The 14,047-nt window shown below is 40.3% G+C and overlaps 2 protein-coding genes across 4 annotated transcripts in view; one reads left to right on the top strand and one right to left on the bottom strand.

Moving 5' to 3' along the window:
• The window catches only part of MACROD2 (mono-ADP ribosylhydrolase 2), a 2,330,645-nt gene extending 2,319,609 nt beyond the window's left edge, over positions 1 to 11,036 (bottom strand). For 2 of the 3 annotated variants that reach the window (XR_009496772.1, XM_025000233.2), the window contains exons 1-2: positions 10,717 to 11,036; positions 3,398 to 3,514 (exon numbers count right to left, since the gene is read on the bottom strand). Coding sequence is in view for 1 of the 3 variants with exons in the window: in XM_025000233.2 (XP_024856001.1) it covers positions 3,398 to 3,514; positions 10,717 to 10,762 (163 nt within the window). In the remaining 2 variants the exon portion in view is untranslated. 3 annotated transcript variants of the gene reach the window in all.
• Positions 11,037 to 11,762: 726 nt separating this feature from the next.
• Positions 11,763 to 14,047, top strand: part of SEL1L2 (SEL1L2 adaptor subunit of ERAD E3 ligase) — a 127,156-nt gene continuing 124,871 nt past the window's right edge. The window contains exon 1 of the mRNA XM_059892882.1: positions 11,763 to 11,781. The gene's annotated coding sequence lies outside the window, so the exon portion shown is untranslated. The remainder of the gene's footprint in view (positions 11,782 to 14,047) is intronic.

Genomic DNA, 14,047 nt, shown 5'->3' with positions numbered 1-14,047 from the left:
GATTTGTTTCATATATGATATTATACATGTTTCAATGCCATTCTCCCAAATCATCCCACCCTCTCCCTCTCCCACAGAGTCCAAAAGAGTGTAAAAGAATACATTTGAATCAGTTCTAATGAAGTGGATGAAACTGAAGCCTATTATACAGAATGAAGTAAATGCTCATTTTAAAGTTTGAAAAAAAAAAAAAAAAGCATTGTCCTTTGTAGACTGTTAACCTCTGAGGCATTCTTATGTAATGTACTAACTTAGCCCACTTAGGCATAAGGCACTATTACAGGTGCTAGAGAAATAGTATAATAGGAGAAACAAGTATTTTAAAATTCCCTACAACAGAGCAACTGACAAATGAAACAGTATTATTACATAATTGCTAACCAGAGGAAGAAGTAATCAGAAGCATGTAATTTCAGAGATTTACTAATAGTAGTTGACAAATATAACCATGAATAATAAGCAAATGGGTTTTGGGGTATCAGTCTTTTGGGTAATCTCCCATTCTTTCTTCTATGGGTCCCTGCTGCTGTGAAGTCGCTTCAGTCGTGTCCGACTATGTGGGACCCCATGGACAGCAGCCCACCAGGCTCCTCTGTCCACAGGATTCTCTAGGCAAGAATACTAGAGTGGGTTGCCATTTCCTTCTTCATCTATGGGTCCCTGGCTTTCTGATATTATCAAACTAGTAAGTCAAAGTAAAAAATATCATCTACTTGCTTCTTTCTTTCTGCAGAAACATTGATTTTATATTGTTTGGCAATTTTTGGTTTCCTTTTGTTAAGACAGCTTAAAATTACAACAAATACATTTGGCCACTCTCCTCATTTTTATTTAAATGTCTATCACAATACAATAATAAGAAGCATTTAATTAAAGGGAAACTGAACAAAATTAAGAAAAAAAATTTTAAACAATAGCTTGAGAACATTCCATGTAATCATGAACATCAAGGCCAAAATGGTCTTCCATAAAAATGCAGATAATAAACAATAAACTATTTAACTTAAAATTGGAATATTATGCTTATGCTAGCCCAACAAATAGTATTCTTTTCCTACAAATCAGAAACTAAATGACATAGACCCATAAACAAATGTCTTTTAAAACTTAGTTTGAAATCTTATACTTAAAAGGTTAAATTATTATAAATACCAATACCTACTTATATATTAAGACATACCTATTTACAAGCAGTGGCTTAAACACTCAAAAATAAAATATAAAAATATTACTATATAATTGTCCTTTATCATTTTTCAAAGATTTATATTTTTAAAGGATCTTTCAAACTAATAAAATACCAAAACTCTTTTGACTAATATTTCAGTATAATTGAGCACTGGATAGGTAACACTGGAAGAAATCACAATGAAAGATATATATAATGCAGAGAAATTAACAGATATTATTCCATTTCATGAAAAAGAGAAGAGACCAGTCACCAATTTCTGGGTCACAATACAGTAACATTAAATGGAAATACAACACTGTTTAATAGAAATACAATTTTGATAACACCACCTAGTTCCTCATGAAAAACATTCACAATCAAAAAACTTGAAGAAAAAAATGAAATATAGACAGCAGTTGTAAATCACTTATAGAGCTCATATTGGGAGAAATGATTAAATAATAGGCCCTTGTTAGGGAATAACAATGTGCGGTGTTATTCAATGTATCTTTTCTGACTGGGGGAAATATTTTGGCCTGTGGTATCTCTGAAAATACCCAACTCTTGAGTTCTCTAACAACCCAGTTCAACCAAAAGTCTCTCATGATGACTATTCAAATAGAAGCAACCAACATCAAGGCCAAGCCTCTACACAGACGTGAGCAGACTGAAAACTGGGCAGTGTAGCCTGCGTATCACTATTGCTTTTTCGATTATTCTGGCAGCAACAGAAATCTACCTGTTTCAGGATGCAAAATTTGTTTAAATAGATCATCATCCTTAGAAAATGACCACCTACAACAGCAATGAAGAAAGAAAATCAGATAAATGAAGCAAAGGTAAAAGACAGATTCACCTGTCACAAAAAGTGGAGCTTAAGTATTCACTATCAGTTTCTCATAAACAAAAGAATTAGTAACTGAGACCAAAACATGAAGAGGCACATGGCCCTAGTTCAGAGAAGGCCCAGAAATCTGTCCTTGTGATCTATACACTTTTCTTTACACAGCACTGTCTTCTCTCAATGATGTCTTAATTCAACCATTATTAAAACGACTGCATTTGCTGAAGACACTGGGCAAGCAGGTCAGATGTGTATATCTCAATCAGCTTGTTCACTGACCCCAAAAGAACCTGGGGTACAGCCACTACCTCATTTGCCCAAGGTCACACATGTTTCCAGGCAGAGTAAGCTCTAAAGGAGCCCACAGACTTTGCCTTCCTAGAAAAACAAAATTCTCTCTAAAGCCCAAACACTGAGGTAAACATGTTCTCTGCACAGACACCAAAGGCTAATTTGGCTGCTATTTCCCAGATTTTGCCCATAGGAATTCCATGCTAATCTTCTTGATCTGGGTCCATAGAATACTCTATAATTCCCTGTCTGGAGCCACCAGGGAAGCCAATCTAAGATTGTGTTCCAATCTAAAACCACAATCTATGAAATTAGAAGGTTTTAAGTCCCTTTCATAAAATCAGCTTTCATTCTCAATATTTATATATCCTTAAAAAACACCATTTCTTCTTAAATTTCACATTCAGACTATTAACACCAATGAGTATTCATTCACAGATAATATGTTAAACATCCATTAAATCTCTTATGCTTTTGTAGAACTGTTTCCATATACCTTCCTAATACTTAATAGTTCATTTATATTCTAACACATATATTTCCCTGAAACAATCTGGACTCTCATTAGATCATAAAAACTTTAAGAGTGAGTTAACTTTGTCATACAAATACTTTACAAGTAAACATAACATATCATACAACATATAAACTCTTCTCTAAAATTACATGAAATGTTATTTGGTTTTTCTCTGTTCTTCCTAATACACTCTTTCAACTGTATCCAATTCTTAAAATAACTTTACAAATGAACCTAATCAAAACAAACCCAACAGGCCATCCCACCAAAGCAGCATATCCCTAATATCATTTGTTCCAAACACTACTGTAGAATAGATTTTTTAAAGTAACTGTAAAAAAGTACCACATAAATGTGGTATATTTCCAAACATGAATTACGTTAATACAATTTAAGTTTAAATAACACAGGGTAGATTGCTAAAAACAATTAAATGACAACCAGTTATTTCATATAGCAAAAATGACATCTCTTTATTAAGTGCCAGTTATTCCATTCTATCACCAACTGTCCTGCAGAGGTCATAAACAAATAGGAATGGTATCTACCTGAAAAAATGTTCTGAGAAACTTACCATCATTTTGGCTCTTGCCCTTCATCTCCTCTTTCCACGATGGGATGGTGTTCAGGGGAACATAGTCCCTTATGTATTCTTTGCGTCTCTCCTCTATGGTCATCTTCAGTAAACGTTCTTGCAAAATAAAAGCAGAATCTCCATTTGTATTTAACTTTTAGGTTCAGGATTTATTTTATAATTTAAATATTAACCATGTTAAATTAACCAAGAGTTGATGTGGGCTTGAAGAATACCAAAATACAAATCTAGTGACTCCATATTTGAATGGAGTCAAATTAACACTCAGCGGGCAAAAAAAAAGATCAAAGCCTGATGAGGAAAACATTCTTGTGACAGTCCAGAAAGAAGCTCTTTCAGACATCTACTGACAGTCCACTATGTGCCAAATGATACATTTATACACTGCAGGTACAAAGGTGACCTTAACTCTGGAGGAGTTCATAAGACAAAAGGGGAAATGGGTAAGATAAAAAATAATAGCTACATAAATAAAATAAAATATCCTAAGATAAATACATACAAATGCTAAAAGCACAAGAAAAGCAACCACCAAGATATTCCTTAAGTCTATGATGCCATCAACAATAAAAATGTCCTTTCAATTTAATAATACCTTTGTGGAGGTGATATAAATAATACTTTATAAGTCTTGATTATAACATTATAACACTTTTTAAACACTTAGAATTAACGACAGCTGATGTCATTTATAAAGAACTCACTGTGTGCCAGGACCTTCACATGTATACTTTAATTAAAATAATCTTTCCAACACTCAGCAAAACTGATGGTATAATTATCCCGATTTTGCAGATGGGGAAATGAAGCACATCAAAGTTCAGCAATTTGTTCAAATCAAGAGAGCTTTCCATTAAAATCCACATAGATATCTCCATCAACAACTATAGCCTACACCATTAGCCACTATATAGTACTACCGTTATATAGTACTACCGTCTCAAGGAAAGCTCCCGAAGAGGTGACTGCAGCACGCCAGGCTTCCCTATGCCAGGCTTCCCAGTTCATCACCAACTCCAGGAACTTGCTCAAACTCCATGTGTATTGAATCAGTGATGCCATCCAACCATTTCATCCTCTGTCATCCCCTTCTCCTCCTTCCTTCAATCTTTCCCAGCATCAGCATCTTTTCAAATGAGTTGGTTCTTCACATCAGGTGGCCAAAGTATTGGAGCTTCAGCATCATATCTTCCAATGAATATTCAGGACTGATCTCCTTTAGGATGGACTGGCTTGAGCTCCTTGCAGTCCAACGGACTCTTAAGAGTCTTCTCCAACACTACATTCAAAAGCACCAGTTCTTCAGCACTTAGCTTTCTTTATAGTCCAACTCTCACATCCATACATGACTACTGGAAAAACCATAGCTTTGACTAGATGGAGCTTTGTTGGCAAAGTAATGCCTATGCTTTTTAGTATGCTGTCTTGGTTGGTCATAGCTTTTATTCGAAGGAGCAAGCGTCTTTTAATTTCATGGCTGCAGTCACCATCTGCAGTGATTCTGGAACCCAAGAAAATAGTCTGTCACTGTTTCCATTGTTTCCCTATCTATTCGTCGCAAAGTGATTGGACTGGATGCCATGATCTTAGTTTCTTCAATGCTGAGTTTTAAGGCAACTTTTTCTCTCCTCTTTCACTTTCATCAGGAGGCTCTTTAGTTCTTCTTTGCTTTCTGCCAGAAGAGTGGTGTAATCTGCACATCTGAGGTTATTGATATTTCTCCCAGAAATCTTGATTCCAGTTTGTGCTTCATCAGGACATCCCGCCATTTCACATGATGTACTCTGCATGTAAGTTAAATAAGCAGGGTGACAATATACACCCTTGACATACTCCTTTCCCAATTTGGAGCCAGTCTGTTGTTCCATATCCAGTTCTAACTGTTGCTTTTTGACCTGCATACAGATTTCTCAGGAGGCAAGTCAGGTGATCTGGTATTCCCATCTCTTTCAGAATTTTCCATAGTTTGTTGTGATCCACACAGTCAAAGGCTTTAGCATAGTCAATAAAGCAGAAGTAGATGTTTTTCTGGAATTCTCTTGCTTTTTCGATGATCCAACAGATGTTAACAATTTGTCCTCTGCCTTTTCTAAATCCAGCCTGAACATCTGGAAGTTCTCAGTTGACATACTGTTGAAGCCTAGCTTAGAGAATTTTGAGCTTTGAATAAACTATTCAAGAATAATTTAATGAAGGTATTAATACAAGGAGGAAAATGGCCACAAATTTGAAAAGTAACTGGAAACATAAAACAAAAATGCACAGAAATCTCTATACCATGCCAAGCAGTTTAATCTTACCCTAAAAACTGTTTTGGGTTGTTGTTGTTGTTTAGTTGCTAAGTGTGTCCAACTCTTTAAAACCCCATAGCCTGTAGCCCACCAGGCTTCTCTGTCCTTGAGATTTCCCAGGCAAGAATACTGGAGTGGGTTGCCATTTCCTTCTCCAAGGGATCTTCCCCACCCAGGGATCAAACCCACATCTCCCGCACTGGCAGGCAGATTCTTTACTGCTGAGCTACCAAGGAAGCCCTTATCCTACAAACTACACCACTAATATACAAAGTTGATTATGCACATCCTAGATGGTGCATAAAATGATCTACTAGGATACAGGAGGAAAAATAATGTAAAAATTCTGTTTGAATCTAAGGGAGTAACAAGTTAAGATTTAATAATATTAAATGTATAAACTGACACTGGCATCCTCACTCATTTTGTTATGTCAGCTGTCATGTATCATGTCCTTTACCAAAGGTCTCCATGATGTAGAGCTATTGACAGTCATATTCACACTCTCAATTCTCTTTCAGCATACTATGAGGTACAGTAGTTTAGGTAAGTGGTTTTAAGGATAGTATCTCATTTTAGGTAATCTAACCCTCATAAAATAATCAATTTAAAAGATTGTTTCATAGAAATAAACTGAAAAAAGTATTTATGTAAGCACAAGTGAACAAAAACTGGGGAAGCAACATTTTTCCCTACTCCTAGGACTGGCTTACATGGGATATATTCAATACTACAATACTCCAGAGTCAACACTATATTGAATTTAAGACCTCTAGGGCATTCAAGTTGAAATCAAGAATCTGGAACTCAGGAGAAAGAAAACCAGCCTAGTGATTTTGGAATTCATAACCTAAAATTCTAGTCCTACAGTAAGTTCATAGGAAAGGATAAGATAGGAAAGCAAACGTCAAGCAAACAACATTTAGGGAGTGGACACAAAGATGGGAAAATAAAATAAAACAGATGTCACTGGGGGTACAAGGTGAATCAGGGTCCCAGTGATATAGAAACCAGCAGAGAAAAGGGTTTTAATGAGGAGAAGAGGGGAAATCTTGTCAATTGCCACAGGATGATCAGGAAGAATGAAAATTAATAAGCCACACGTTTTTATCATCTGGGTCAAGAACAACACTGAAAAGAGAACAAAATGGTCAACAGAGCCATCTGGATTCTAACACCAAATCATGCAAATCTATGTGATTTTGGGTAACTTAATCTCTTTGCATCTTTCTTCTTGAGGCAGGCTGGTAGGTATTAGTCCCAACATATAGATGAGACAACTGAGAGAGAGAGAAGTTGAATAATTTACCTAAAGTTCTACAGCTAGTAAGCAATACAACTAGGATGCAAACCCAGGCAAATAGAGTTCAAAGCTCAAGACAGCTTTGAGTGCAAGCTCAAAGCTTACAATATACTACCTCATGAAGTTGTGAGAATTAAATAAGACAATTCAAGTATGTTACTTAAAATAGTGCTGGGCACACAAAAACAGAACTCATATAGTATTTTTATACCAGTACCACCATCATTGTTATTACTGAATGACTTTAGAAACATTAGTTTCCTTAAAGCATAACTGAGATCCAGGAGATGAGGGACTGAGCAAAGTGAGAATAGCAACTCCAAGGGGAACCCTATGGAAGGAAAGCTACCTTACGGTAGAAAAGACTTTAATTGTTAAAGGCTGAGAAGAGGAACCCAAAGACACTGAGAAACTAAACATACCCAAATGAGCATAAATGACAATACAAGATCTCAAAGAATACAGATGATACAAAGAGCACAAGCAGATGGGTTAACCTTAGAAACCAAGAAAAAAAGTGTTTCCTCTAAAAAAAAGGAAGAAAGCGGAAAACAACGGACATGTAAAGAAAGAAAGAGACTATGGAGAATGATGTTAGGGCTGTTCATGTGTTCATGACATGTATTTTCTCCATGAATAAAAAAGGCAATGTCAGACTTCTCTGCTGGTACAGCGGATAGTTATCTGCCTGCCAATGCAGGGGATATGGATTCAATCCCTGGCCCAGGAGGATTCCACATGCCACAGAGCAACTAACCCTGTGTGCCACAATTACTAAGCCCGCACCCCCAGAGCCCGTGCTCCACAACAAGAGAAGCCTCCGCATTGAGAAGCCTGCTCACAGCAACCAAAAGTAGCCCCTACGCTGCAACTAAAGAAAGCATGAGCACAGGAACAAAGACCAATTGCAGCCAAAAAAAAAAAAAAAAAAAAAACACCAAGAGAATGTCATCTGTTTAGTATAGGAGGTTGGGGTCTTGGTGAAAAAAGAAGCTTGAAGGAAACAGTAAATATGAAATAATCACAGAGGAATAAAAGTGATGACTGGTGTTTACCAAAGCACAACCATAAAAGCTCAGATCACTAATATAGAAATACTGCAATATCAACAATCAGGATCAAAAATATTACACAAGCAACTTGTACTTTTTAGTATCAGAGTATATATGGGAAAGCAACCTGACCTCTGTCATTCCATTTACTTAAAAACTCAACTACGGACACGAAATAAGACAACAAGATAAAACACTGAGATAATTTAGCTTTCAGTACTTAAAATGATAGCACACATGGAGTGCTTTTGAATTAGGGGGTGCAAACTATTAGATCAACATCATTTATTTAACTTATGTGGACTTGAGAATTCCTTACTTATTTAAACAATGACACATACTGGAGGCGACAGTCATATATACAGTCTCTTCAGTTTTACACAAAACTTTTCCTTAAGGGATGTTTCAGCTTTGCAGTTATACTTACTATATGATATACTGAGTTAAAATGTGTTTATAGAATGCCTTGACATTTCAATGAGGTAGGTAAGCCTTCCTTTAGATTTAAATAATAGCTACAAAAATACGATAATACCCTCTTCGGTGCAATTCAGAAGAAGGTAATGTATTCCATCCTTAATACTACGATCCTGGAAGTCCTTATCTCCTTCTTGATGGTACAACATAAGATAGACAAAAATTTTATTGAAATATAGTTGATTTAAAATATTATATATACTACATATTCCAAAAATAGATATCCTAATTAAGACACTGACATACTAAAACGTGTTCAAGGCCATAATAACTTTCTCTTTTAACATTCAACTTCATGCAAAAATAGGTTAGTTTTGGACAAGAGAAAAATTTACTTTGTTAAATGCCTTCTTTAACCGTGTATTTGCTTCTCTGTTAGGATATATTAATTTGGTAATATTTTCTCCTATTACTACAAGTAAGAGAAGAAAAAAACCAAGACATTAAAGTTTCTAAAATGCTTGTTTATCACAGTCTAACAGTGTAGATGTTAAATGAAGGACTATTATAACATTGTGACTTTAGGAACATTATTATGGAATAAAGATAGTTCTTCAGTAATTGCTATAATTTCATTAATTATTCAGCTATTGAAAACAATCTCCATGTCTTTCACTATTCTGCCTTCATTATTATCAGTAATACCCAACCTAATATTTCAAGATTATCAATAAAAATGGGCATAAAAGATTTTTCAAAGCTTATAAGGTAAATTGTTGACATTCAAATAACTTCTACTGGGAAAACAAAGCAAAATTATTTTACACTACTTTATATATCAACAGCATTTGTTTTGCAACACCAAAATTCAGTTCAATATATGTCCATAATCATTAAAATATAATTAAATGGTACACAACCTAGTCTGTCAATATTTAAAGACCCTTTTAATTGGGTCCTTCAGTTATGCTATGTCAATTCTTGCCAGTAGTTAATGTGGAAAAAAGAATCCCTATTAATCCCTTTATTCATGCACTGTTTGAAGTAAGCCTTATATTAAAGGATTCTTTTCCCACATTCATTCCCTTTCTTTCATCTGCTGCTTGGCCTTATTTATAAAGACCAGGAGCTGCAATAACAATCCACAGGTTTTAAACATCTATCATAAAGGAAATCAACTTTCACTCTAGTCACTCTTTTATCCTTGCTCTATAAAGAAGGTAAGGTACTTAGGAGAGATTTGCAGTTCTGTCATTCGATATACTAAGTTTAGTATATCTTAGCAGTACCACTGCAAGTACTTTTTACTACATTTCTGTATAATTAGCTAATTTTTAAAAAAGAAAGAAAAAACTGCAGAGACTCTTGGAATATTGCCTAACTGATGCCAAAGAGAAACAAGGAGAAGGGGAGAAAAGATAGTTGAGTCGCACATTTCAATGTCTTATCGACCTCAATGCCGCCGTCAACCTAGCTGAGGTGGGCAAGCTTGGATCTGCACAAAACTCAGGGGTGGGCTCATTCACTGAGTGACTTTAGTCTCACAATCTTACTCGGAGCAACTTCAGACCGTGACGGAATAGAGGAAAAGCACTGCGGAGAAAAACCCATTCGGACTTCTCCAAAGACACCTAGCCTCGCGGACCAGACACGCTCGCTTTCGGATTCCCCGGAGATCCAGGTTCCAAAAGTCACACTGCGGCGGGCGCAGGAGGAAAGGCCCTGACTGAATACCCAGAGGCGGGGACGCCCGGCCAGCGGAGCACAAGGGAGCGAGGCGACGGGTGACCGGCTGAGGCTCCGCGGGAGCGGGGCAGCATCAGCAGCTGCAGTCCGGCCGTCGGCCGGCGGGCACGTGTCCGCGGGACACCGAGGCGGGGAATCCCAGAGTGCCGGCTGGGATCCGGGCACAGGGCGGGGGGCTTGGGGGAGCCCGGCGGAGCCCAGGGGCCGCCGCGCAGAGATCCGCGCCGGCGTCCCGGCGAAGGTGACCGGGCGCAGCGGGAGGCGGAGAGGGGCGTGCGCCCACACGTGCGCGAGCCGCAGGTGCCCGGGGGCGGCGCGTGCACGCCGGCGTGCGCGCGTGTACACACACGGACCTGCGGGAAGGCGGCACCGGCTGGGCGGACGAGAGGCAGAAGCCGGGCGGAGCGCGCCGAGGCACACACAGACCCCTGACCCCCGCCCCCACCCCACCCCGCCGCCCGACCCCCCAGGACTCGACGGCCGGGTTACCTTTCTCCTCTCTCCACACCTTTTTCTTCTTGTTGCTGGGGTACATGTTGCCGTGGGGGTGGCTGGCTTTAAGCTGCAAGTTCCCCAGGCTCACGGGCAAACAGGGTGTGTGTGGAGTGGGAGGGTGGGGAGGGGGCACTCGGGAGGGAAAAAGTGAAAGAGGCTCCGGGTCCTGCGCCGCTCGCCGCTCGCCGGTCTCCAGTCGCCGCCCTCCTCCCTCAGCCCGCGCTCGGCTCCAGCTCCCACCCGCCTCAGCCCCACGGCCGCCACCACAGCAGCACCTCAGAGCCTGTCAACTAGGTCACGCCTCGCGCTAACCTAACACCCGCGTAGGCCCCGCCTCCCAGCCGCTAGCCAGCGCCGCCTCCCATTGGCTGCACCGCCCGCCGCTCTCCGCGTTCCAGCGGCCGCGCGCCCCGACTTCGGCCCCAGGGCGCAGGCGCAGGCGCAGGCGCAGGCTCGGGCCTGACGCCGGAGACGTTGGGGAGCTGGAGGGGGTGGAGCCAGGGCGCGAGGGGGCTGGAGGTGGTTCACGACTGGGGCGTGGCGTGGGGCGGCCACCCGGGAACTCTGAGAAGAGCTGGGCTTCACTCCGGTTTCGCTGCGCAGGGAGAACCCGAGGGCGTGGCCTATGGGAAGGGCCAGGTGCGCCAGGTGACTGCAGACGGGCAACGCTGCCGCAGGGCCTAAAGGTGTATATGTGGGAGGGATGTCAGTCAGCACTCGCTCGCTCTCATCGCCCCGTCTGGACCGATTTTACCACAGAAACTGAAGAGTTCCTCGTAGTGGGCAAATATAACCGAAAGAAGGGAAAGGATTAGGTGATGATTCCAAACCATACACTATCAGCTCCTCGACCTTGTAGCAGAAACTACATATTTCACTCGATTCGGTGAAGTCTGGAAGGAACAGAGGCAAAATGAACTACTCAAGAGTTTGAAGACCCGGGGAGGAGTGAGCAGCCAAAACTTTATATAGAAAACTGAAGAACTTGCATCAAAGCAAGTTCAAGTGGATGTTAATCAAAGTCCGTCATCTTACTTTTCTCTCCGCCAGTTGCTTCAGGTAAAGCTGCTGGTCTAAAGCGTTCGCTTGAATCTGGGCAATACTAGTCTGCACGTGTTCTGAAAACCCAGTTCTACTGAAGTCCTCCATAAGAGTAGGGTGACCTAGAATTTAGAGGAAATTTGGTAACCCCCTTCCCAAATTTATGGTGTTTCTAAACGTCAGACCATCTACAAGGCTGATTTGATGAAAGTGGTGAATCCGCATTTGATAATTGAAGTGCTGTGGCATATGGGCTGTAGGTAAGTCAGATGTGTTGCTGCTAAGTCACTTCAGTCGTGTCCGACCCTGTGCAACCCCATAGACGGCAGCCCACCAGGCTCCCCCGTCCCTGGGATTCTCCAGGCAAGAACACTGGAGTGGGTTGCCATTTCCTTCTCCAATGCACGAAAGTAAAAAGTGAAAGTAAAGTCGCTCAGTCGTGTCCGACTCTTCGCGACCCCATGGACTGCAGCCTACCAGGCTCCTCCGTCCATGGGATTTTCCAGGCAAGAGTACTGGAGTGGGGTGCCATCGCCTTCTCCGCAGATGTGTAAGAGCAAGTAATTATTTGAAACACAGTTTCTTTTAAGAGAAGAGAGGGGGAGGCCCCACTTAGAATTGTAAAGAATGAAATGTTCTGAGTAACAGGACACTCATGAAAATGATTAATAACACAGGTAAAATTTTTTATTGTGACAATGCTTCTGTTTTTCTTTTAACACTGTGAAACACTAAAAAATTGAGAGAAATAAGGAAAGCTTCAAGAAGGAAGTGAAATTTGAACTAGTAATAAAAATACTCATTTACTGGCAGTGGAAATAAAAGGTGAACTCTAGTAAAGGGCACATTACCAAGGCAGAATCAATAATTGGTAACGAAATAGATTTGGGGAAGAGAATGAGAAAGAGAATATAAGGTTTCATGGTATAATTGAGGAAAACAGCAATATGATTAATAATAAAGTGAACAATACAGAAACAGTTTCAATTTTGTGAGAAAAATATTGAATTCTTGGTTAGAAATACACAATGTTATGTGTTTACAGGAAAGTGCATTATATAGGCACCATCTCTTCTGTTACAACAGAGAAGCTTTTACCACCCCAACCCAGAGCCAGGCATTCCACCTGTGCTTTCTTAGGAATACTACACTATTGATTATCCTTTATCTCATGCTGAGTCATAGAACTGGGACCATCCATCAACTTTTAAACCTTCTCAGATCTTTACCATGTTAAAAAAAAAAAAAGAAAGAAAAGAAAAGTTCCTTCTGTGATCCTACACCCACTACTACTAGCAGAAGCTATAGCTTCTTCCTTTCAAAATATTGTGTGTGTCCATTTTCTTACATCCACTTTCTGCTCTGCAGTTCACTCAAATCTGGGTTCTGGGTTCTATCCTATAAATCAACAGAAATGGCTATTGCTAAGGTAATCAATGACTTTCATGTTACATTTAGTGAACACTGTTCAATCTTTGTCTTATTAAATCTTTCAGCAGCATTTAACACTATTAACCTCTTATTGCTCCTTAGTTGGTAAAGAATTTGCCTGCAATGGAGGAGACCCCGGTTCGATTCCTGGGTCAGGAATATCACCTGCAGAAGGGATAGGCTACCTACTCCACTATTCTTGGGCTTCCCTGTGGCTCAGCTGGTGAAGAATCCTCCTGCAATGTGGGAGACCTGGTTAGATCTCTAGGTTGGGAAGATCCCCTGCAGAAGGGAAAGGCTACCCACTCTAGTATTCTGGCCTGGAGAATTCCATGGACTGTATAGTCTATGGGATCACAGAGTCAGAAACGACTGAGCAAGACTTTCACTTAAATTTGAGTTTCCTCCTGTCTGGTCATTCCTTTCAGTTCAGTCACTCAGTCATGTCCGACTCTTTGCGACCCCATGGACTGCAGCATGCCAGGCTTCCCTGTCCATCATCAACTCCCAGAGCTTACTCAAACTCATGTCCATAGAGTCAGTGATGCCATCCAACCATCTCATCCTCTATTGTCCCCTTCTCCTCCTGCCTTGAATCTTTCCTAGCAACAGGTCTTTTCGACTCGTTTCTTCACATCAGGTGGCCAAAGTATTGGAGTTTCAGCTTCAACATCAGTCCTTCTAATGAATATTCAGGACTGATTTCCTTTAAGATGGACTGGTTGGATCTCCTTGCAATCCAAGGGACTCTCAAGAGTCTTCTCCAACACCACAGTTCAAAAGCATCAATTCTTCGGTGCTCAGCTTTCTTTATAGTCCAATTCTCACATCCATACATGACTAATAGAAAACC

This window comes from Bos taurus, chromosome 13 (assembly GCF_002263795.3).
Source record: "Bos taurus isolate L1 Dominette 01449 registration number 42190680 breed Hereford chromosome 13, ARS-UCD2.0, whole genome shotgun sequence".
Lineage (NCBI taxonomy): Eukaryota > Metazoa > Chordata > Mammalia > Artiodactyla > Bovidae > Bos > Bos taurus.
Note: the sequence above shows the minus strand (reverse complement) of the source record. Positions and strands in the feature narration are given on the sequence as shown.